We start from the raw sequence: 22601 nt of genomic DNA, 5'->3' as shown, positions 1-22601 counted from the left end.
GCAAAATAAGTACCCAGTATAAGCCCAATACTATGCATTAAACAAAACCCAGTCTACATACTCCAATAAAAAACAATTCAGTGGGCAATCCGTACCCCAAAACAAACCCAACGTTCTAGAATCCTCTTTTCGACTCCGCCCGCCTTCACTCCACATCCCAAGATTTCGCCAACGACATCATCACCTTTCCTCTCAATTTCTCTTAATCAACCAAATACCACCTCACCACAACCAACCCACTAACAGAAAAAAATAAAAAAGACAAAGGATATAATGTACATGTCCTCCACTCTCACCCGCGCCTCACTCATCAACCTCCTCCTCACGACGACCGCCCGCATCGCACCCGCAACCGCAACACTCACAACCACAACAAGCTCCTACCACACACCACGACACTTCTTCCACCAAGCAACCCTCCCTCTCCACCCTCACTGCTCAGCAATCCACCTCTACAACAACGCTAATAAATACCAAAAGGAGCAAAGCACTCACTACTCCACAATGAGCACACCCAACGAGCAACAACAAACCCAGAACCAAAACCAAGAACAAAAAGACAACGAACAAAAGCCCATACTCGCCCTCCCAGACGCCGAATCAGCCACGAAACTCGACGTTAGCGGGGACGGATCAGCAGTTGCATTGGATCACTTGGGTCCTGTGGTGGTGAATCAGGATGGAACGTTATCGCGCATCTCGAATTGGGAGGCTATGACGGAGATTGAGAAGAAGAATACGTTGAGGGTGTTGGGGAAGAGGAATAAGATGCGGTTGGAGGCGTTGAAGAGGGAGAGGGGGGAGGGGAATTAATTCATTCATTCGGTGTTCTATTGTGTCGTTCGGGGTTGTAGTGGTGGGTGGTAGATGATAGATGGTAAGCGGTGGAGATTGAAGATTGGGGGGGGGGGGGGGGGTGTATTTATATCATGTTGGAAGGGGGAGGGATACACTTGTGTCTTGTATGATATTTGATCGGTTCGGTTTACGCTGTAGCGATTTCATTGTTTATTTTCAGTGATTATTTGGTATCATCCCGCTAAGGAAACGAAAGAGAAATGAACTTCTATCCAAATAGCCTCCCAGATTTTCTCTATACGTGGTCTCATGATGCTGGTCTAACCGAAAACCATATCGTTGAATCTCGTGAAAGCGTTACTGTGTGCGGTCGTTAGCTTTCTGACCTCCCTCAGTATATCAGGCAGACCTACCTCGATGGTTCCTCAACATAATTCCTAGTATAAACTTCCACTTCTTCTACTCCAGTGACGATATCAATTTCCTTAGGACTCAGGAACTTTGTATGATGCCAGAGTTTCCATCCCACATAGATAACAGGAAACACCCCGATCATGGTATACGAGAAGAAGAAAGTCGGGATGTCCCAGTTCCCGGGTAAGAAGACAGTGTACCCGCCCACGAAGGTCATGACAAAAGTCGACACCAGGGCAATGTACGCGACATAGGGCTGGCCTCGGCTCTGATAGGGGAGGGATGCGCGAGGGACATCCTGTGCCATGAGAGCTTTTCTGAACCGGGTGTAGGTGAAGGTAATGACGGTAAAGTTGATCAATTGGGATGCAGTGACCTGATTGGTAGTGTGGTAAGTACTTGTAGATGAAGCGGAGGGTAAAAAGGGACTCACAAGATTTACAAACCAATTCAGAACAACCGCCGAACCATTAGAGACCTGTAGGAAAGACAACAGTGCAAATACGAACACAATCAAGACGCAGTATATTGGCACACCAGTTTTTGTACATTTCGTGAGAATGCGCGGCGCCTTGCCATCCAGGGCAAGACCGTACAGACTTCTGCTGGCGCAGTAGACGTAACTATTTCCGGCACTGAAAGCAGCGAGGAGAACCATGGCATTGACGATGTGTGGCAGAATGGGGATTTTCAGCCGATCCATGGCGACAACATACGGTGATGCAGCTGCACCAGGCAGGTCTTGCTCATATGCAGCAGCCAGGTCGGGATCATTGTAGGGAACCAAGATACCGATGCAAAGCACACCGAGAACAAAAAAGGTGGTGAGTCGATAGAAGATGCCATTGTACGCTTTGGGCAAGATTTTGCGGGGGTTGACTGCTTCGCCGGCAGCCATGGAGACGTAGTCAGGACCGGCGATGGTGAAACTGGCTTGGATGAGGCAAGCAAGGAACCCGAGCCATCGGCCTAGATCTCCGGTCTTGTAGTATTCGGCAAAAGCCCCGGGGTTCTTCCAGTAGCGGAATCCAAAGCGATCGCCAAGAGGGTTGCCTCCGAGCATCACAATAAATGTGAAGAATATCAGGCCCACACTAAGCAAGACCTTGCTCAAGGAAAGCCAGAATTCGGCTTCGCCATACCACTTCACTGCAAAGATGTTGAGTAGCCTGATACTTGTTAGCTTGCACTGCTCCAAGTTGTACACGAAGTATGCTTCAACCCAGAGCATAACATACCCGAAGAGCACAAGCACAATTACAATAATTGCGGCGACAGGGACTGCATCGCTCCAGTAAGTGATAATCAAGTTACACGCTGTAACTTCAAATGGCACCATCGCGGCTTGAAAGATGAAGAAGTTGTAACCGGCAGCAACGCCAAAGGCCTCGTCAACATACCGAGTTGCAAAGCGGATAAAGGGCGAGGAGATGGGCAAATATGTGACCATCTCAGCCAAGCCTAACATAGATCTTATCTTAGTGGAATGCTACTTCAAAGGGAACAAATTCGCGGGCCAATTTGTTGCGACGGAATCAGAGAGGTCATTGGGAAATCGGCGCTTTGGGACATGCAGACAAATCGCACAGGTCGCAAATGGCAGCTTTGGTGTCGCTAGCGGCATGAAGAGAATTGGGAGGGCTTCAAGATCGCAGGGTAAGGGAATCCGTACAAACAGTTATACATAGAATGACAGCGGACCTATATCAACGAGGTATAAGATTCCATATATTTAGCAGCAATATGCATAAGGTAAGGCCAGACAATCCCAAAATTCTGCTGTCTCTAGGGTGAAGCACAGGTCAGGAACAAGGTAGCAGTTGTGACACTGCTTGATCTACGCATAGTGCATGGGGTATCTGATGTTCACCAACGTCCTTGTAGCTGCTAATGGATGGGCGAAAGCAGGTTCGTGTACTTCGTGCTTCCGACTCAAGAGACTTACCTATGAACGAGACCCTTTGAGACAGCTCACAAGATGAGAATTGCAGCACCATGAGGAAGCAGCGAAGGACAATGGAAGAAAACGGTAGGAGTAGGACTAACCAGATAATGAACGCGATGAAGAGACTAGCAGGGCCACCTTCTATCAGTGCCTTACCAATCTGGACGTACAACACGGTCCCGACTGTGCCACCGATACCGATGAGCTGGATATGTCTGGGCTTCAGCTTGCGGTGCGTATGATCGTAGTCAAGCTTCTTGGAATCATCTTCGAGTACTTCTTCACTGTCACGAATGACGGTATCCTTCTCGGAGCGTTCCATGGCGGCTTCTTTACGTTCTTCGCCTAGTCCTTGAGGGCTGATTGTGGGGGAATGCCTCCCGGTGTGTATGGCAGATGTAAAAGCCATACTGTGGCTAAAATTCACCGCGCCCCAGCAGTGGACAAGTTAGGTAGAGAAAAGCAGATCCAAAGACATTAGACGAAATATGAGGCACGGAGATAAGAGGAAAGAAAGTGAGCTACTTTGTAGAAAAAGAAATAAGAAGGCGGGCGAAGGGAAACCGCGAAGAAAAATGGTGGGCTAGCTAGACCGGTCAAGAACGGTTCTCGCCATGCGGATATCCCTCAATCATGGGGCATTATTCGGCAGAAGACATTTTAGTCAATTATGGTCTAGGGATAACTCGTGCAAAGGAAATCAAGGAGACAAATCACAGTACGGAAGCCGACTTTACGGCTTCGGCGACTCCATTGGGAGACCCCACAATGGCGGGCAGATACAGTTGTGCGTGGCGTTTGAGCAAAACATGGTGCTCGCTTTAACCTTGTCCTTACTTGCTATCTCTACCCTACTTGATTGTATTTATCCACGCTAACAATTACACTGCGCTCTCCTATTGACTCGATCTCATAATCATTGATAAGAGAGCTGAAAATCTAGCCACACAGTCTATGATTGTGTACTAAGTCACACTGTATACGAACTTACTTATCTGACCCTACAGAACCTTCTGCTTGGGGTATTATCTTGTAGATACAACACAGACAGATCAACCGTCTAGGTGTCCAATCAGCTTGAAATACTTTTTTCGTGTAACCCATGATCGGTGCCACTATTTGCCGTTGCATGAAAGCGATGGATATCCGTGAGTACATAGTAAAAGTGCCAGGCAGTTACATCTGCAAGGTAGATGGCAGAATCCAAGACAATTGTATGCCAGGAAGGCATACCCCCGGATTGTCAGGTCTTCAAACCTGACAGAGGAGGCGAAGTCAATGGTAAGAGCCATCTAGGCTAAGACCAGATGTGGTAAAGCACATTAGTTGCGGCACTTCCGGATTGGTACGCATGTATCGATGACTACAGCCAGTCGCAGATTCTACTAGTCGATAGCTGGTTGCAGCCGAGTAGTATACTACCGAGCAAAATGCCACGCACGGCATATTAATGCCACGGGAAGCAAGGGACCCAAGTATGAGGGGCAGAGGGTAAAGTTGAAGTTAAACCTCGGCCGGGGATGTCTCGCCCTAACTGTTTTGGGGAATTGCCGTGGCATTCAGCCGGGGAGTCACATGAGTGACTCCAGACTGTCAGTTGACAAGTCTGGCATGGACATTGGTGGCAGAAAGGCTTTTGTGAGACTGCAGGTTAAACAATTATTAAAACTGTGCATTGCAGAGGGTGAAACAGTTTAATCGGCTGCAACTGACTAACGAGGTAGTAGCAACTAGGGTTCCATAGATTTGGTGCGATCTAGGCCGTACATGATACTAATCCCAGACTGACTAGAATGAGAAGACTAACAAGCGCCCCTGTAATCGCCCCTTGATATAGCAACTGTGCCATGTGAGTATCTGTTCCTGCCTTCCCTGTGGCGACTAAGACCCAAAAAGGAAGAACGGATTCGTCGGACATGATGCTATTTCCAGGTAATTTCCCTTCATTTCCGAGCCTCGTAGTTTCAACAAATATGGAAAGCTGTTCACGCCATGACGCCAGTAAGGAAGAATCCTTGATGAAAACATATGTCACACTCGATTCATGCGAGGGCATCTTGTGTCATTGATCATGTTTGCATCTTAGTTTGGGAAGTTTTATCCGGAACCTTCGTAACATCATGTTGAGTAGGCGGTGCCTTCCCTAGCCAGGCTGGAGGGAAAAAGCCATCGTTGTCTTCGTAGTGGAGGTAATGCGACAGATCGGACTCCTCCGAGATCGATCTGCGGTCTCCTTCTGCATCATTGCCATGAGAGTCCCGAGCAAGGGATGGGGTCTGGATGGCTCTCGGTTGACTACTTTGTTGTGTGGACATTTTCTGTGCTTTTCGCGAAATTCCTCGTGATAACTAATGATGACAAGGGGGACTAGAATGGATAATCCAGTTCTGTATACACAAGATGCAACGGTTTGCAACACATATAAATAAAGATGGATGTCGCGTGTGATGCTTTTCTTATATGATAGATACAGTTGGCCATCAGGCATCTTTGACGTCAGAACTAGTGGCGCCAATCACGGGGCTTCCAGAGTAGGCAATCTACAGATGCGGAAAGGGGGCTCAGTTGCCAACCAAACTGTTGCGATCACGTTTCTTACAGATCACTGACTTCCTGCATGCATAATTCAGAGCAACCACTGAGTCTGGCCCTGGACAGTAGGCGAGTCTTTAATCTACCTAAGTTCAGGGGCAGTGGATACTCCAGAATCAAGGAGTCGATGTCTGAAGAGCCAATGAAACTAATTGTAAAGAACACTTACTACTCATCCGAGAAGACGAGATGGGGACTGACGATAACATCACCGAGCCGCGGACGAAAGCTGCCAAACCTCGACCCACGGTTTCGCCGCTCCGAGCTCTCCCCGCCTGCCCCGCGCCTGTTTAACCGGCAACGAACCTCGTCTTTCCACAGCGTCTGCTGCTAATAAACAGCTTCCCAGCGAGAAACCTACTGAATAAAACTACCTGCACAATCAACAATCGTCACAATGGTCGAGCACGAGCCTGAGCCGAAGCGCTTCTCTCCCAAGATCCCTGTCCAGCTTGATCCCCCGAAATATGATCCCATAACCGTTGAGGAGCTGTCCAAATGCGATGGTGAGTTTTCGGCACTGCACCTCCAAGAATTTGTTAAGTCTTTTAGAATTTGATATACTGACAAGCTACAATTTCCAGGTACCGATCCTAACCGTCCCACCTTGGTTGCGATCAAGGGAATCGTTTTCGATGTCACTCGGAACCAGGCATACAGCCCTAGTGGACAGTACCACGGTAAGTTATTCGACCTTGATTACAATGCCTCTATCTGTGCTTCATGATTGTGAATGGGTATACTGACGTATATTTACCCTTACCAGTCTTTGCTGGAAAGGACCCCTCCCGCGCCCTCGCCTCTTCGTCGCTCAAAGCCGAGGACTGCAAACCCGATTGGTATGACCTGGAGGACAAGGAGAAGACCGTCCTGGATGAATGGTTCACATTCTTCAGCAAACGCTACAACATTGTGGGAAAGGTGAAGGATGCTACAAACTACTGAAGGGAGGAGATGGTTAGCAGCGATGTTTGGAGATAATTCACCTTTCTCTAATGCAAGAATTATACCCGTGGACTACTCCAATGCAGATGCGTCGAACAGTGCAACGCCAGAATCCGAAAAATGAGCTTGTTGACAGTATCATTAGCTATTTACTCCATATATAACCCGCATTGACTTTTATCTATGTACCCGGCCTTAAGCCTTTCCCTTCCGAGATCTTCGCTGCATCCGCTTCTTCGCGATAATACGATTCCGCTTTGCAAGCTTATTCTGTTCCTCATCATCTTCCTCATTAGCGCCCTTGTCGTTGTTGTCAGAGCGCTTTCTCTTCTTCCCATTGGGGCCTCCCTTGTTATTCTTGCCCTCGTCCTTATCCGCCGAACCTTCACCATCTTGCTTGCCCTTCTTAAAGGTACGTGCCTTAGCCTGCTGTTCCTGCCGGCGCTTGACAACCTGGGCGTTCTCAATGGCGAACTCGACGATCAGACGCTTCTTCTTTTCCTTGTTGTCCTCCGAGCCAGTGGCAGGTGCCTCAACAGCGTGACCATTGAGCCATCTGAGAGCCATTAGAGCATGGCGGTGGGTATAGTATTCAACGAAACCGTAACCTCTGCTTCTTCCCGCAGCCTTTTCCTCACCAACCTTGTGACCATCCCGAGTTTCGAAAACGATCTTCGCTTGTCTCACAACACCAACACCCTTCTTCTTCCGCAACTGCTCTGCCTCTCTCATGATATCGGCCGCGCGGTTCAGTTCATCCTTAGACAGAGGTTGCCGCAGGCCCTTCTTCGCATCCTCTGCAAATCCGGCGATCGCTTGACGAGCGAGCTGTTTCAAATCTTTCGTGGTGACGTGACGGGGGATATTACGGATCGACAAACGCGTCAAACTGAGATGGAGGGCCGGGTTCTTCTTGATGAAGTTCTGTCGTTGCTTGTAGCTGTCTTCTCTCATCTTGATCTCCGATGGCGAAAGCTTCTTGTAAAGGGCGGAGTTCGTTGGGATGGTACCCTCAGAAAGCAGGTAGAGGCGGCGCTTGTCGGTATCGCGGACGAGTCGACGAGACACTCCCTCTTCCTCTAGCTGTGAAGCGCGAGATTTGCTCACTGCGCGGGCGACTTGTAGTACGCGACCCTCCAAGGTATACCGTCCGGTGGGGTCGGTGTTTTCGTTCTGTAGAATGGAATGCTTGTAGGCGGTAGAGGCTTTCTTCGACTTATCTTTCTCTGCGACAAGGGTATCTTGTTGTTTAGGGGCGTCGCGCACACAGGCTGCTGCATCATCGGGCTTCCAGAAGCAAGCAAATCCAGTACCGCGGGGACGCTCGGTTTCGTGGTCGACGACGATTCTGGCATAGCGAAGGGGACCGAATTGGGTGAAGTGTTCGTAGAGCATATCATCATCGCAGGTGAACGGAAGGTTTCTGATGAAGATCGTCGAAGCGTTCCTTTCGTCCTCCTTCTCTCCCTCATCCTCGTCCTCGTCCTCGTCCTCGTCCTCCTCGGCATCCTCATCCTCATCAACGTCGCTATCGTCTTCCATGTCGTCGTCCTCGTCAGAATGGGCTTCTTCATCGATGCCAACTTCTGCTTCAATGGCATCCTCCATGTCGGCATCTTCTGACTCCTCTTTTACATCCTTATCTTCTTCCTCGTTGTCCTTTTGTAGATCCTCCCAGACGTTCTTCTCGACAGCCCAATCGACAGCGAGTGTTCTTCCGTCCACCTCCTTTCCGTTCACTGCCTGCAAGGCCTTCTCGGCGTTCTTCTTTCCACGCAAAACAACGAAACCGAAACCAGCCAACTGGCTTCCCTTCTTGGGAAGGGTAACATATTTGACCTTGCCGAAACTGCGGAAGAGAACCGCCAAGTCTTCGGGTTCCTTGATGCTCCACGGCAAGTTTCGAACAATCAGCTTAGGCTGAGCGGCCGCCCTCTGATCCTCTCTCTTCTTCTTCTGTTCAAGAGCTTCAGCCGAAGGCTTGCTCCTTCCAAGGTTCTCATCGACAACACGGTGACGCGGTTGGGCGTATTCAACCTTGATCTTCTTGCCCTCGAAAACAGAGCCATTGAACTCCTCCAGCGCGGCCTTTGCGTCTTCGAGATCCGCAAATGTCACGAAACCGTATCCCTTCGATTGTTTCGTCTCAGGGTCTGTGACAGCAACGGCATGCTTGATAACGTAGGATTGCGAGAAATATTCCGTCAGGCTCTCGGTCGTCGTGGAGGCGGGAAGCGATCGGATGAAAAGCTCTCTCCTGGGCTGGTTGGAAGCCGGTGTCTCCTGTGCTGGCTTCTCGGTTTGTATGTCCATGTTGGTATCAGGGGCAGCGCTGCCCTTGATTTCGCTGGCTTCGGGGGAACTCATCTTGGACTCGTTCCTCTCAGCCTTGATTGGTGTTTTTGAATAACTTTTTTTTTCTGTCGCAGAATCAGCGGCAGAAAAATCCCGATCCCGTTTTTTGACTTTTGGAGGCAAAAGCGGGTCTGCGGGCGGTGAGGGGGGATGGGTCTCCACCGTGCTCCATCTACTTTCATGTTACATATCAGTCTAGATCTTTGCTCTTGCTATTTGTCTGCCTTTCGATACGTCTGTCTGCTTTTATGCATTCGATAACTGTTGTTTGCAGGCAGAAGACCTCCTTAACATATGCAGAACGAGGTTGGTGCTACTCAATGGCATATGCCATGCTGAACTAGACGGTGCTATGCTAAACCTGACGAAAGCGTATGCTTTCCCAATATTTAAATGGCGGAGTCAGAGGCTCCATATAATCAAGCCTTCATCCTCCTGCCTACTATCGCTAATCCTCTCCTCATGGCATATATCTAGAGGATGTACCCCCCGAGTCACATGATGTATATACCACGTGACCTTCATCGTCATCACCAATAGGAGACCCCTTGTATGGCCCACCTATTCCTGCCAAGGATTGGTGTAAATCGAAGTGATATGACAACATCCAGGGTCCCGTTCGCTTATATTTTGCGAGGCACCTGATGCAGTAGCTTTCATCTCCTCCGAACCAATAGCAGATGACACTGGGGAAAACAAAGCATTATGGACCCAGTAGCACGTTCCGAATCGGCTACACCTCGAGCATCTGGTGCCTCGACACCGCAGTCAGCATCTAAGGTCCAACAGCCCAAGCCACAAGCACTCCCCAGCAGGTCTGGCCCATCTGCCATCCTCGTGTCAACGCGACAAAAAGGCAATCCAATATTGAATCATATTAAACTACTGCCGTGGGAATATGCAGACATACCGGCCGATTATGTGGTCGGAAGCACCACCTGTGCTTTATTTCTTTCCTTGAAGTATCACCGCTTACATCCCGAATATATCTACTCGCGAATTCGCCTCATAGCAGGAAAATATCTGTTACGGATTATCCTGGTTATTGTGGATATTCCAAATCATGAGGAAAGCTTGAAGGAGCTTTCGAAGACATCCATCGTCAACAACATGACGTTGATCCTTTGCTGGTCTGCACCTGAAGCTGCACACTACCTTGAACTGTTCAAGTCTTCTGAAAACTCTCAACCCACTGCTATTCGCACGCAACAAGCCCAGTCATATAAAGAATCTCTTGTTGAGTTCGTCACAACACCCCGGAGCATCAATAAATCAGATGCAGCTAGTTTGATATCTACGTTCGGAAGCCTGCAGAACGCAGTCAATGCGCAACCTGAACAGATTAGTGCAGTACCTGGATGGGGAGAGAAGAAGGTCAAGCAGTGGTGTAGTACAGTAAGGGAGGGCTTTAGGGTGGAGTCGACGAAGAGGAAAACTCGCGGAGGAATCGCTGGAAGTCATGCAACTGGCGAGGTTGAGGGCCAAGAAGACAAGCCTTTCAATCCTCCAGAAACAAATGAAGACACTGCCGCGGAAACAATCCTAGCAGATGCAGAGGATGGTCGTCTAGAAGCACGGAGACAAGCCGTCGAAGAGCGTCGAATGCAGGAGTCGAGTCAGCAGGAGGAGGGGATGAGTGAGGGCATTATGGCGGCTCTGGCGAAGTATCGAGAGGACGGTGGTTGATCCCTTATCAGATGGCCTCGTTTATAATACGGAGAGGGGTATAATAAAGAAAACATTGCCTTGCACCTAAAACAACTTGTTCCAGCCTGCAGTCCAAATATCACGTGGAAATGGAGCCAAGAATATAACCTCCCATATACGATTTGGGCGTTATATTACTTTCTCGTATTCCGGAGAGTATACAGTGGGATGGCACAAGCTGCACGTGACTTATTGTGTATGGGGTGGTGTTTACATGGCTTAATGTTTTCCTGAGCCAACCACCAACAACTCAATTGCTGACTCGCTTAGAGTTACAATATAGGTAGGGCTGGTCAGCTTAGCGGGAAGTAGTAGAAGATGACAGAAGCTTAGCCAAGCTGCATCGGCCATTGGCGCACTAGACACCCATACCGTCAATAGTAGGCCACTAGGGCACTGATCGTGGATTACGTGTGTTCAGACCATCAAATCAGAAGGTCCCCAGAGCTAATGAACCTTACTTACTTTGTAATTATAGTAGGAGTCAAAATACCCCGTGGGGAAGAGGGGATCCAGAATGAATTAAGGCTGGTGGAGTAGCAATGCTTGTTTCGTGGGTGCCTGGGCCCTTCCCAGTAGACACTGAAGATGGATACAATGTATCTCAAGCTTCTTTGGTAACAATGTTCCTATGTTTCTTCTCTATAGCCCATGTTAACTTTGGAGATAGAGTGAAAACCATACTTTGAGTGCCTTCTAGACTGACCCGTTCCAGTGGTTACAGAGAGAAAGAGAGAGACAAGTGAAAGAAGCGGCGGTGACCCGACAGCTGAATCAGCCGGAAGATCATCACGTGGGGGGGGCACGAGGGTGGGGAAGCAAAGCCCAAAGGGGAAATCGGGCTGACGGCGAACATTGGAGTTTCGCCATTCTGTGTCAGTCCAACGACATTCTCTGCTATGCGCCATCTTTTGCGGCCACGGGCTTAGTTTCTGAAGCTTTTGCCCTATCGATTCTCATCGGGCTCCTCGGATAGCTCCACTGCCCAAGAAAAGCTGCAGCAAGTACAGACAAGACGTCGTGTTTGGTCTTCCCCACCCTTCGGCTCTTGTCCCCAGTCCCCAATTCCCGGGCCTGACCGGTACTACGCGTTTGCCGGGCCAGGCCAAATCATGAGATAATGGGGGAGGAGGGTAACCCCGACCCCGGCACTACCTCTAATACATCAGATATTAAGTTTCAGAATGTGAATGTGGCCGCTGCTCCAGGTCCTGCGCCTGCTCGTCGTCATTCCAATGATCACAACAATCAACATGCAGAAGACCGCTTGGCTCCTTCGAGAAACCGGCCTGCCAGACCCGCTCAGCAGTCCAGCTCCAGGAACTTCGAGTTTGTCCTAGTCACGGATCATGAGTCCAAGCGCCAGGTCCGCCGCCATGCCATGCGCCAGTACATGCATCAACGGCGCTTGGACAGCATCGCGCGACTGGGGACAGCTCGTATACCTGGCGGTGGTTGGACCCCCCGCTCTCCATCTGACTCCCAGGTACCCGAGACCTCCTCGTCGCTGGCGGAGGAAATCCCAGATGATCCTGCTATCAAATCCGAAAAGGGTTCGCCGAGTAGCGAAGAGGACCATCCACCACCTGAAAACGCAAAGGGACCTTCGCGATTGCTCATCCCCAAATTACACAAGGTCAAACGTGAGGAGGGAGTACCTCATCCCTCACTGGCTGTTCATAAGCCTACAGTTAAAGCCTTAGACCCTCTCGCTACTCCTGGAGAAGGTTCCGTTCGAGACCCGTTTAGCTGCTATCCAATTCCGGTTAGTCATGCAGATCATGAATTGATCCAACATTGTACGTTATATTGCGCCGCAGATGTCATCTTTAAACCTAAGACGTTGCATGCGCACTTCAAACCCCTGCATATCGCTTTACTTCCCGACTGGAGCTTACACGTATGTTAGTTGTGGTCACGTACCCATCTATGATGTATAAGTTTGCCGACTCGATCGCGAACAACCCCATGATGGAGATATTTCGGCAATTCGCTTTGCACGATGGCCTGCCGTTCCAGGCCATGCTCGCCATTGCTTCGAAGCACCGTGCAGGTGTCGAAGGGAAAACCGAGTCCGTCCAAAGCTTGACCCATAAGATGCGAGCGCTGCGGTTGATGAACGAGCGCATTCAAGCAGACTCCACTGGGCAGTATGACGGAACTATCTACGCTGTTGCCACAATGGCTGTCATCGAGGTACTGTGGCTCGTTACGTTTCATTGTATACGGATTAAACTGACACCTTGGAGAAATGGTCCAAGGATGCATCCATAGAACGGATGCATTTCAGAGGATTGGCATCGATGATCAGAAGTCGCGGAGGAATGCAAGGCATGCGGATCTCTAGCCCCTTCCTGGAGAAGGTACTGTATTGGTAAGTTTGTGTGGCTGTCTGTATCAAAGGATATTTGTTAACGGTTTCCAGGGTGGATTTCAGTTGCGCCTCAAAGGCCATTGTCAGCACTTCTCTACCCTGGACCGGTGCTGTCTCGGCTACTCCTCCTCTCGACTTCCTGGACCCGACAATTCACCTTGCAGTACCCCATGACTCGACTACAGCAGAAGACTCGGAGAGCCTCTGCGAAACCTTTCGCGCCTGCGAAGACTTTTTACGATTCTTCCGTCGACTCCGCGAACTAGAACGCTGTGCCCTAGATGCTCCTTATACTCTCATACCCGATTCTCCGCCTAAGCGCATCAACTATTTCACACCCGGCACACAGCTCTACATGATTCTCACGATGCTCCCTGATTACGACCATGGAATTCGAGACATTCGCTTCATCGACGAATACACCTGCATGGCCTGTCTCTTTTTCCTGGCCATTGCTCTCCACGACTGCTATTTAAACTCAACCTCCCTCGACCCCTACGTGGAATGGCTAAGCATGGAAATCAGAAGCATGAACCCATTCACTAACCCTAGCATCACATCCGTCCTCTGGCTCTTCCTCAACAACGGCGGCTATCCGCCAAACCACCGCGGCGATACTGGCGCCCGGTGCTGGATCGTTTCCCGCATGGTCCGAGTGGCTAAGCGCCTCGAATGGAAACGTCACGGCACGATTTGGGACCGTCTCCGTCAAGTCCTCATCGACTTCATCGTCACTCAACAAGAGTGCGCACTCGGATGCGACCAAATCGACGCCGATACTCTGGCCGCCCGCCAACGAAAACGTCTCCTTCATGTCCAGGACGACGCATCCCCTTCTTCATCCTCATCTTCACCAGACTACTTCTGGAACGAGGCCCAGATGCGTGAAGATATCCTGAACTTTAGTTTATCCTCCATTACGGCCCCCGATGTGGGTGACGATACTACAAATATACCTGTTTTCACATGAGTAATCTTTCTATTCCTCTTTCCTTTCGCCAATTCTTTTGTTCTACGACGTATGTGTATGTTGTTCTATTGACACCGCATCAACTTCATTCAGTTACTATTGGGCGTTGTTTTCACGAGAGAGGGAAATCGGGATACTACTACTGGACGACTAGGAGATGGCGCAAATAGGGAACCATGGACTGACACACGCTTTTCACGAGACAAAGACGACAGATGAATAAATGACTGATTGAGTGGGAATAATGAAGACGGATGGTGTTTTGGGCGTTTCACACGGCAAATTGAAAATGGAACGAAATAATAGGATGAGATTGGATTGGACTGGGTATATGTTTTTTTTACCTATTGACTAGCGGCGTATCGTGCCGAGCTAATCTGGTTATATAAGGCCTTTTCAACAGGACTGGACCTCTATTCGTTTGTGGATGGCTGGGGTTTAGTAATGAGGGGTAGATTGTGAGGAAGACTTTTTTTTTATCTAATTCATCTAGTCAGTAGTTGATTGCAAACCTTTGATGTCATATGTAGTGCAGGGAGGAGATTACAGGATAGATCAAGTTCCCAAATGCGCTTCCATGTTACCAGGACCATGTAAGATGATGCAGTTGTGTCACTTTGTACGATGCAATCGTAAAGTATTCATCTCTCGCTGAGGCTATCATACACAGCATATAAATGAAAAAGTGGAAAAATAACAATGAAACCATCAACCAGTGGGTATTTGTATTACGTCCCTAAACCACAAGAAAAAAGAACAAGAACCCTCGACAAGTAAAATAAATGGAAGGGGGCATCAAGGCAAACAAAGCATGCAATCGGCCGGCAACATCATCATCATCTAGATAAATAAATTGAGCAAGATAGGCAATGACAAGCAGCAGCATAGAGCATAGTATAAGACAACATAATGATCATCGTGCACGCCATTATTGACAGATCAGGTGGGGTGTGATGTGTGATGTGGGGTAGAGTTCGATGCAAAGTAAAAATGGGAATAGAAAAAGGAGAAAAATCCACAATCACTACCAATCAAGATCAATGGTATCAAACGTAAAGACAAGATGAGCACCTGCTGAAAATTGAAAACATATAGAACGGATAGTCTTGGTAGAACCTTTTTTTCCCCAATGCGAACTGAACTGTACTTCTTTGCTGGTTCGTTTCACGTGTTTCTAGCTGGTAATGTCTTGATGCTCCTCGACATCAGCATCTCAGCGTGTCCGTATCCACATCCATGATATCATTAGTAAAAGAAAGAAACGCAAAGTCAAAGACGTTAAAGTGTGTCTAGGTCGGTTTATCACATCCGATCCGGCCGAGTAACGCTTTATGATCGCTCTGGTCGCCAAGACGAACACGGCCGCGTCCACGAGGCCGTACATTCGAAGACCCATTGGCACGGCGCCAGTCCGCACTAGAGCCATCGGTCGGGACAGCTGCGCCATTGGGGCCATCCTTACCCGAAACATCTTCTTCTTCCTCCTCTTCGTCGTCGCTGCGAGGCTCCTCGGCATTTCCGGTGCGGAGGACTCCGACGGCGACTCGGATGACCATGGTGAACCAGATAAGCGAGAGGGCCTGCAGCGCCAAAAGGCAGGAAAGGAAGATCCATTTGACGGTGCGGTTCATGCAAATTGGGCCGCTGATGTCCTGAAAGGGATAAAGCAGGTATCGCCAGCGGTTGGGGTATGCGTCGGTGGAAGTCATCTCCGAAGTGGTACCGGAGTAGCAGCCGTACGCCATCCTGGCCGGGACGTCCTTGTAGATGGACCAGCACAGTTGCGGGTAGTAGATATGGCGCGTGATGAGCCATGTAACCATGAACACACCAAAAGCGACATTGCAGGTGGTCTCGTACTTCAAGTATTTCAGGATTTTGGCCGCCTGGAATTCGAATTAGCTCACGTCTCCATACCTGGGGTCAGATTCCTACACACCGGTAACAAGAGGTCCACAATGTCCATGAGCGATAGTACCACGTTGGATACATTGTAAAAGCCGTAGATATAAGCCGATCCAAAGAGTGTGATGGTGATGATATGGTGAGTCAACATCTGATAGTGGTCTTTCCGGCGCTCCTCAATGTTGATAACTAGAAGCATCTGCACCCAGAAAGCCAATTGCACCAGAAGGTACCATTTCATCAAACCCGACACATTGCGTGCGGGCCACTGATCCCAGATGGCGCTGAAGTCGCCCCAGTAGTATGAGTTGGACCAAATGTACTGTATCCCACGGTCAGCACGCCCGATCATATAAGCGCAACGTCAAGTACGAACCATGCCAAGAGACCAGAAAAACCCATAGTATAGGCAGAGCCAGCCTTGCTCAGCCAGACGGACCGAGGCCTTCCGTTTCAACCCCCAGCGTTGCGCCAGTGGCTGGAGCATCCAGTCGATAACAATTGCCCGGATAGCGATGAACGCAATCGCGGAGCTGGCGATAAAGTAAATGTCGTCCCATCCTTGCACATAATCTCCGGTGGCGGGCTGGTAGTACGACAGCTGGAAGAACGGGGTGGTGTATGGATTCAAGGAAGGGTAGAGGTGGTGAACGGCCAGTAGCATGGAAAGAATGGTCAACGAGATACCTATATACGGAAAAGTTCTGGTTAGCGCACACAGTTCGCATGGAATTGGTCGTTTGTTTTGCAGAACATTGACGGGACAAAACAGTGAATTGTTATTGGAAGCTGCATGATTGGTTCATACCGATCTGGTTGGCCAGCATCCATTCCCGGAACGTGGTTTCTTTGGCGGCTGGGCGGTGGTGTCCGCTGGAGGTGGAAATGCGGGCATTGAGCTCCGAGGCCGACTGCGAAGCCGGCAACGATGCGTCTCTGGCCATGACGAGACACGCAATTTACGGAAGGGGTCGGGATTCCAGACCCAAACAGCAGTAGCGACTGATTCAGCGAAAAAGAGGGTGGTGACCAATTGAGGGGAAAGACGTCTCCGAGAGGGAGGAGCGAAGGAGAAAAAGCAAGGAGCTCGAAAGGCGACCGTCAAGCTGGCCGAAAGAAAGAGAGAGAGAGGGAAGGGAGCGAAGCGATGGGGATCGAAGGAGGTACGTCGCGGGTCTAGCGAGAGCGGGCGAAAGTGGTTCCCGCCCACGGCTTGGATTGGGAGGGAGGGAGTGAGTGAGTGGCAGCAGTGGGCTGGCCGCAGCTGCTGTTCCCTTTTTTTTTCTGTTGAGACCGACACCTGGGCTGAGACTCGTCGGAAAGACTGGAGACGATTTTGAGAGACAGAAGCACCACCCGCGGTTCCACGGCGGGTACCTGGGATTGATTAATCGGTAGGCTTTTTGGGGGGGACTGGAAGATGATTCCCTGTTGGGGGAACGGAGCTCAGCACGGCACACACCCTTGGTAAATGAAGAGTATAGTTATTACAGCTGAAGTCTGTCTGTCTCCCGGGCCGAGCCTGCGTCGGATATAGGCACTTGTTGAAGTAGTAAACAAACAAAGCAGTTGTCCACCAAAACCTCACACAGAAGTTGAGAAGGTTAAAAAATTGCTCAATGCCCGGGTTGCTTGTCTGGAGAGAAAGTTGGAACAGGCGAGGGGGGAGGGCAGCGAGGAAGAGAGTGACGATCTCAAGAAAGGGAAAAATAAATAATATATACAGATTACGATGAGGGGAAGGTATTGACTGTATCACGTCTGTTTCAAGGCTTTTCGGCCCACTCGCCGTTACGTACGCGGTGTTTCTTGGCCTTAAGTTTACCCAGTGACTTTTTCTGGGGACATCCACAGCTGGTACTTGGACGGTACTTACACCACCGCTGACGCCGCCCGATAATCCAAAGTATTCCACTGGTCGCTCTGGTTGGGACATCCAGTCTCACCGCCCATGCTTTTCTTTCCTAACTTTCATGGCATGCATGACTGTGACGTACCATGGTAAAGTAAAACAGTAAAATAAATGCAAATTGGAGAGTTTAGATAGATAAATAATCTGGCTACATAACATTAAGAGTTATCAAAGTAACTTGAAGGTAAGTCAAGACCGAGTAAGTTGGACTACATAGTAAGTGTAATTTGGGACTAGTAAGGTGTCTCAAAGAAGAAACAAGGTTACTTGGCTAGACTCTCCCCCAATCGCCGGTTGTCCTCCTCTCACCTGCTCCTCCCAAAGGCTCTCCCGCTTCCTCTTCTTTGCGACTCCAAAAGCGATCGCCCGGTCTTCTGATCATCGGGATCCAATCACCCAGTGAAGGATCCTTCGCCTAACTTGAACGAACCTTTCTCATTGCATTAGTCTGAATTTTGCGGAGAAGCAGCACTAGTCTACATTTTTTTGATAAGCGTGTTCTATCATCATCAATCATTATCTTCTTCCTTTTTCATGCTCGCCTATCGTTAACTTCGCAGCTAGTCTGCCGTCTATCTACTCAGAATTATCTATCCCGTATCACAGACCCGCTGATCATATTATATAAGTACAGAGTTCAGGCCTCATTTTCCACCGGATGGAGGTGCACGATTATGCTGCATGTGTGCCTTAACCAGATGACCAGCAGCCAGCGCGGCGCAGAGCGACAACTCCGCAGCTAAAGTAGCTGCCGCAATAATGCGAGCGAGCTGCCGAGCATTCGCTCCCGGTTCGGTGGGATGCGACCCTCGAATTCCAAGACTGTCAAGCATGGCGCTTTGAGGTTCCAGGATGGTGCCACCTCCGAGTGTCCCAACTTCGATAGAAGGCATTGAGACCGAGATCTGGAGCGAGCCGTGAAGACTGAAAACAATTAGAGCCATCTTCCCATATGGGCTAGGGAAGCGGGACTTACTTCTTCATGATAGTGATACAGTTGGCACTCTCTGTAACCTGTGCCGGATCCTGCCCCGTCGCGATAAAGATCGCTGCTACCATATTAGCAGCATGTGCGTTGAATCCTCCGATTGACCCGGCCATGGCCGAACCGATCATGTTCTTAGCTACAAAGAGCTCGACCATGGAGTCAACATCGGACTTCAGCACGCTCTTCACAACATCTCCTGAGATAATGGCTTCTGCAACAACGCTCTTTCCACGTCCTTCAATCCAGTTGATCGCTGCTGGCTTCTTGTCGGCACAGAAATTACCACTCAGTGTTATGATCTTCATATCTTCAAATCCGGCAGACTTCATCACTTCCAGGGCGTACTCAACGCCCTTGGAGATCATGTTCATTCCCATAGCATCGCCGGTAGTGGATTTAAAACGGATGTAAAGGTTAGTGCCTGCAATCGCAGTGGTCATGGATTGGAGCCGCCCGAAGCGAGTAGTCGAATTAAAGGCCTTTTGCATTGTCGTCCGACCTTCCTCGGAGTCAAGCCAAATCTTAGCAGCACCCGCGCGATCCAGGGTTGGAAAGCTAACACAGGGACCTCTGGTCATTCCATCCGCTGTTAACATGGTTACAGCACCGCCGCCAGCATTGATGGCCTTGCTTCCTCTACTCGCGCTCGCGACAAGAACACCTTCAGTAGTCGCCATAGGAATGAAGTAGCTCCTTCCATCAATAACTAAGGGCCCGGCAAAGCCAACGGGGACTGGCATGTAGCCTACAACATTCTCACAGCATGCACCGAACACCCGAGACCAGTTATAGTTCTCATACGGGAGCTTGGAGTGTTCCAGAGCATTGGTGATATCTGCCGTGGCCTTGGTGCGAGAAATGACAGCGCGGCGAATCTTAACAGCGCGGGTAAAGTCTTTCAGGGTCTTCTCCAAGGCATGGCCGGGGATTTTTCCGCGCAGAGAAAGCTCCACAACCTCCTCATCGGTTAACTCATGGGCGCGTTTCTCTGCAAGCATCATTTCCATTTCCTCTGGAGTACGCTTGATCGCCAATTCTCCCCCGGCTGCCGGGCTAGTTGGAACAACAGCTCGTTGGCACTCGCATGGTACATTGCGAGACACCACATTGACTGGCTTCTCTGCCTCAGTGGAATGCTCTGGAGTATTCTTAATGCCCTGTCTAGCTGCACTGAAGAGGTGGCTGTTGAGGACAACACTCAGCACCAGGGCGGCAATCACCCACTTACAAAAGACCGGATCATCCAGGCTCTTGAGCAAGCCACCAACAACACGACCGCCGATACCGTATCCATCAAGGGTGAAAGCCATGTCCCCATCGTCGTCGGAAGACTCCATTCCAGTAAGGCCGTAGTGCAACTCATACTTGACCGGGGCGAGGACCGTGACAATTGTATCTTGGCCACTCGACCTGGCCTTGTCAAGGATCACGTCGAGCCCATGGGAGGCTACCTTAAAGGGATCCACTGGTGGAGACATGCCCATACCACCCAGTCCGCGAGCCAGATCCCTAACTGAGTGTGTGTTGCGGAAAGGAACCATACACATGCTGGCAATGTTGACAAGGAGAAAACCGCCTACCATAAGAACCTTGAACCGAGGAACATGTGCACTCTTGCCAAAAAGCGTCGTTTCAGGCTTGCTCGGGCTGCTCCTAGCCACATCCTCGGCCGTTTGGGAGCTGATACCGTCGTCTTCCAGCGCCTTACGCATATCGGTGTACCCCTTGATCTGGTTGACTTCGAGCTTGATGCAGACGATTGCCGTGTAGAATGTAAAGAGAAAGATGGCATCAAAGAACAAAGTCCATGCAGCTAAGAAGCAGAACTGCTGTAGCCCTCCCTGCACCCCAGACAAAGCTCCCAATACGAGAATCCCGATCTCTATCGCATATTCCTTAGCGATCTCTGATCCCTTGTCGGTGATGACAGACTCGATGGCGGACTGTGTGTTAACCGAGGGGCTGCGGCGATCCATGGCATGCTTCAGGATAGCCCGTGTTAGACTGATATACCTTTCGAAACCGACAATGACCACCAGAAATGGCAAGCCTTCAGAGAGGAGAACCATATTGACGGGTACTCCAAGCTCCACGGTGACAAAAAGTCCAAGCACGAAGGCAAATGTGGATGAGAACAACACACTCGTGGCAAGCCAGAATTTAGAGCCCATACGATACATGGAGAAGAACAGCGATGCGAATGTCATATGCATGAAGATATACCCCAGCAGCATAATGGCGATATCCGCTGTTTGGGTATTCTTGAGGAGGTCCACGAAGCTGACCCAGGCATCTTTTGCTCGGTCTGCCAGACTGTTCTGCGTTTGTGCTCGTGCATTCTTCATTACCCACTGGCCTGGGCTGCTATTCGGTACTTCCTGGACCATTGTCAGGAAGTCGGATGCTTGACTGTAGGGGAGGGAGAAAGCATGAATATGTTCCTTGGAGTTCGTGCTGAATGGTTTGGATGTCGAGGGCAAAGACGTGACAGAGAGGTTGCTCGGCAATTGGAGCAGGGGTGTGGCCGGGGACTCGTGGAAGGTGTCTGTCCTCTCCGGGAATATCAAAGTCAGAAGCGCGGCATGGTCGACATCGCTGGAAATTGGAGCGTTTGGAACCTCCGCCTGCCAGTTCCAGTTGGACTGAGGGCCCGCATAGAGTCGCCGGCTCCCGGCAGTGAGTGTTGACCAGTCTGCCTTTGCCACAGACTTGGTCTTGTCGAATATACTGTCTTCCAACAGACTGCTATATAAGGAACTAACCAGCAAGGCGACAGCAGCCACTGTGTGTATAGGATGCGCCGATGCAAGCCGGGAGAGGGAGAGCAGACTCTGTGTGATCTTCTCCTTGAACCATGATGGAGTCGTCTGAGACGACACCGGCTGGTTCCCCTGGGAGCGCGAGGATATAAGTGAGCCAGCCATCCTCTGCAAGAACCGAAGAGGATGTCTTGAGTCTCACGTATCAGCAATCACTCAGAAGGGAATTAAGTAACTGAAGTAGAATGAATCAATTGACTGCCCCCCCGAAATTAGGGGAATAAGACACAGATCACTAAAATCCGGCCGAGCAAAATTGACCGACAGAAGCAAGCATAGAATTAGCGCGTTCGTTCGCTCGCTCGGCGGATGAGCGAGGGCGACGAGCTTAAACTAAAATCTCACCCGTTTGGAACAACAACAACAATGAAACCTACTTACACAGTAGCCTAGCTGATCATCCTACTAGTCCACTTGCTTAGCAGTTAGTTACCCTTTGACCGTGTAGATACTAGCCCGTCTCCGCAATCGCCGACATGACTGGTCCATGCTTTTGTGGCACTCCCGTTACGGAGTGGGTTATGGAGTACGGGTGTGGCAGTGCATTCATCCATCATCCATCTCAAGCAGAAAAAAATGTTGCCTAAAGTATTCCAAACCAACTAAACCAAGGTTAGGAGTTATGTCTCGCTTTTTGTGGACCAATCTCGCCTAGTTACTAACTTACTCCGTAGATATGTCTGTCCGTTCGCGCGCCCCGAGAACCACCGCTAGTTAGATGCTTTGTGTAGCTTAGCTTAGCTCGTCGTTAGTAGTGTAGTTGTTCCGGGCTCGGGGGGCAAGGCAGGGCAGGGCAGGGCAGGGCTGCATCGATGGTGTTTGTTTCTTTCTTTCACCGCAGGTAGTTATGCGTCAGCCTAAGTCTTAACTAACTAGT

General features: G+C 49.8%; 9 protein-coding genes across 9 annotated transcripts; 4 read left to right on the top strand and 5 right to left on the bottom strand.

Annotated features, from left to right (window-relative positions):
• The first annotated feature begins 78 nt into the window (after nucleotides 1-78).
• On the top strand, nucleotides 79-881 carry BO83DRAFT_157983 (uncharacterized protein). The gene is made up of 2 exons (XM_025526295.1): nucleotides 79-747; nucleotides 805-881. Exons 1-2 carry the CDS (start codon nucleotides 274-276, stop codon nucleotides 811-813), a joined length of 483 nt encoding a protein of 160 aa, XP_025383196.1. The 5' UTR covers nucleotides 79-273; the 3' UTR covers nucleotides 814-881.
• A 142-nt stretch (nucleotides 882-1023) lies between these two features.
• Nucleotides 1024-3834, bottom strand: BO83DRAFT_347846 (putative general amino acid permease (Agp2)). Its single transcript, XM_025528831.1, has 6 exons — nucleotides 3259-3834; nucleotides 2885-2913; nucleotides 2451-2673; nucleotides 1646-2381; nucleotides 1212-1588; nucleotides 1024-1158 (listed from the first exon to the last, which is right to left on the bottom strand). Exons 1-6 carry the CDS (start codon nucleotides 3564-3566, stop codon nucleotides 1119-1121), a joined length of 1713 nt encoding a protein of 570 aa, XP_025383195.1. The 5' UTR covers nucleotides 3567-3834; the 3' UTR covers nucleotides 1024-1118.
• A 1125-nt stretch (nucleotides 3835-4959) lies between these two features.
• BO83DRAFT_324057 (uncharacterized protein) lies at nucleotides 4960-5472 on the bottom strand (the record flags this gene model as incomplete). The annotated part of the gene is made up of 2 exons (XM_025527958.1): nucleotides 4960-5079; nucleotides 5266-5472. The coding sequence occupies 2 exons, from the start codon at nucleotides 5470-5472 to the stop codon at nucleotides 4960-4962; spliced, it is 327 nt and encodes a 108-aa protein (XP_025383194.1).
• A 424-nt stretch (nucleotides 5473-5896) lies between these two features.
• BO83DRAFT_157853 (putative progesterone binding protein) lies at nucleotides 5897-6792 on the top strand. The gene is made up of 3 exons (XM_025526293.1): nucleotides 5897-6255; nucleotides 6334-6429; nucleotides 6516-6792. Exons 1-3 carry the CDS (start codon nucleotides 6147-6149, stop codon nucleotides 6692-6694), a joined length of 384 nt encoding a protein of 127 aa, XP_025383193.1. The 5' UTR covers nucleotides 5897-6146; the 3' UTR covers nucleotides 6695-6792.
• A 40-nt stretch (nucleotides 6793-6832) lies between these two features.
• On the bottom strand, nucleotides 6833-9082 carry BO83DRAFT_382608 (mRNA-binding ribosome biosynthesis protein NOP4). Its single transcript, XM_025532267.1, has one exon. The coding sequence runs from the start codon at nucleotides 9059-9061 to the stop codon at nucleotides 6890-6892; it is 2172 nt and encodes a 723-aa protein (XP_025383192.1). The 5' UTR covers nucleotides 9062-9082; the 3' UTR covers nucleotides 6833-6889.
• A 568-nt stretch (nucleotides 9083-9650) lies between these two features.
• BO83DRAFT_382607 (DNA repair protein RAD10) lies at nucleotides 9651-10738 on the top strand (the record flags this gene model as incomplete). The annotated part of the gene is made up of 1 exon (XM_025532266.1): nucleotides 9651-10738. Exon 1 carries the CDS (start codon nucleotides 9755-9757, stop codon nucleotides 10733-10735), a length of 981 nt encoding a protein of 326 aa, XP_025383191.1. The 5' UTR covers nucleotides 9651-9754.
• Nucleotides 10739-11678: 940 nt separating this feature from the next.
• BO83DRAFT_382605 (uncharacterized protein) lies at nucleotides 11679-14595 on the top strand. The gene is made up of 4 exons (XM_025532265.1): nucleotides 11679-12555; nucleotides 12666-12952; nucleotides 13006-13130; nucleotides 13182-14595. The coding sequence occupies exons 1-4, from the start codon at nucleotides 11877-11879 to the stop codon at nucleotides 14098-14100; spliced, it is 2010 nt and encodes a 669-aa protein (XP_025383190.1). The 5' UTR covers nucleotides 11679-11876; the 3' UTR covers nucleotides 14101-14595.
• Nucleotides 14596-15099: 504 nt separating this feature from the next.
• On the bottom strand, nucleotides 15100-17170 carry BO83DRAFT_157825 (putative longevity-assurance protein (LAC1)). The gene is made up of 4 exons (XM_025526292.1): nucleotides 16814-17170; nucleotides 16382-16692; nucleotides 16040-16327; nucleotides 15100-15986 (listed from the first exon to the last, which is right to left on the bottom strand). Exons 1-4 carry the CDS (start codon nucleotides 16947-16949, stop codon nucleotides 15390-15392), a joined length of 1332 nt encoding a protein of 443 aa, XP_025383189.1. The 5' UTR covers nucleotides 16950-17170; the 3' UTR covers nucleotides 15100-15389.
• Nucleotides 17171-18254: 1084 nt separating this feature from the next.
• On the bottom strand, nucleotides 18255-22169 carry BO83DRAFT_382603 (3-hydroxy-3-methylglutaryl-coenzyme A reductase). The gene is made up of 2 exons (XM_025532264.1): nucleotides 18894-22169; nucleotides 18255-18841 (listed from the first exon to the last, which is right to left on the bottom strand). The coding sequence occupies exons 1-2, from the start codon at nucleotides 21827-21829 to the stop codon at nucleotides 18562-18564; spliced, it is 3216 nt and encodes a 1071-aa protein (XP_025383188.1). The 5' UTR covers nucleotides 21830-22169; the 3' UTR covers nucleotides 18255-18561.
• Between the last annotated feature and the right edge of the window lie 432 nt (nucleotides 22170-22601).

The sequence above is a fragment of the Aspergillus eucalypticola genome, assembly GCF_003184535.1.
Source record: "Aspergillus eucalypticola CBS 122712 chromosome Unknown BO83scaffold_36, whole genome shotgun sequence".
In the NCBI taxonomy this organism is placed as follows: Eukaryota; Fungi; Ascomycota; class Eurotiomycetes; order Eurotiales; family Aspergillaceae; genus Aspergillus; species Aspergillus eucalypticola.
This window is presented reverse-complemented; position numbering and strand designations above follow the sequence as displayed.

Excerpts from the sequence above, each read along its gene's own strand:
- BO83DRAFT_157983 (XM_025526295.1), top strand. The coding sequence starts at position 274 with ATGTACATGTCCTCCACTCTCACCCGCGCCTCACTCATCAACCTCCTC.
- BO83DRAFT_347846 (XM_025528831.1), bottom strand. The coding sequence starts at position 3,566 with ATGGCTTTTACATCTGCCATACACACCGGGAGGCATTCCCCCACAATC. Across the intron at positions 2,674-2,884 it reads CATTCTATGTATAACTGTTT|GCTTGGCTGAGATGGTCACA; the intron begins GTACGGATTCCC and ends GATCTATGTTAG. Across the intron at positions 2,382-2,450 it reads ATTGTGCTTGTGCTCTTCGG|GCTACTCAACATCTTTGCAG; the intron begins GTATGTTATGCT and ends AACAAGTATCAG.
- BO83DRAFT_157853 (XM_025526293.1), top strand. The coding sequence starts at position 6,147 with ATGGTCGAGCACGAGCCTGAGCCGAAGCGCTTCTCTCCCAAGATCCCT. Across the intron at positions 6,256-6,333 it reads GGAGCTGTCCAAATGCGATG|GTACCGATCCTAACCGTCCC; the intron begins GTGAGTTTTCGG and ends TACAATTTCCAG. Across the intron at positions 6,430-6,515 it reads CCCTAGTGGACAGTACCACG|TCTTTGCTGGAAAGGACCCC; the intron begins GTAAGTTATTCG and ends TACCCTTACCAG.
- BO83DRAFT_382608 (XM_025532267.1), bottom strand. The coding sequence starts at position 9,061 with ATGAGTTCCCCCGAAGCCAGCGAAATCAAGGGCAGCGCTGCCCCTGAT.
- BO83DRAFT_382605 (XM_025532265.1), top strand. The coding sequence starts at position 11,877 with ATGGGGGAGGAGGGTAACCCCGACCCCGGCACTACCTCTAATACATCA. Across the intron at positions 12,953-13,005 it reads CCACAATGGCTGTCATCGAG|AAATGGTCCAAGGATGCATC; the intron begins GTACTGTGGCTC and ends GACACCTTGGAG. Across the intron at positions 13,131-13,181 it reads CTGGAGAAGGTACTGTATTG|GGTGGATTTCAGTTGCGCCT; the intron begins GTAAGTTTGTGT and ends AACGGTTTCCAG.
- BO83DRAFT_157825 (XM_025526292.1), bottom strand. The coding sequence starts at position 16,949 with ATGGCCAGAGACGCATCGTTGCCGGCTTCGCAGTCGGCCTCGGAGCTC. Across the intron at positions 16,693-16,813 it reads GATGCTGGCCAACCAGATCG|GTATCTCGTTGACCATTCTT; the intron begins GTATGAACCAAT and ends TTCCGTATATAG. Across the intron at positions 16,328-16,381 it reads TTTTCTGGTCTCTTGGCATG|TACATTTGGTCCAACTCATA; the intron begins GTTCGTACTTGA and ends CGTGGGATACAG.
- BO83DRAFT_382603 (XM_025532264.1), bottom strand. The coding sequence starts at position 21,829 with ATGGCTGGCTCACTTATATCCTCGCGCTCCCAGGGGAACCAGCCGGTG. Across the intron at positions 18,842-18,893 it reads TGTATCACTATCATGAAGAA|TCTTCACGGCTCGCTCCAGA; the intron begins GTAAGTCCCGCT and ends AATTGTTTTCAG.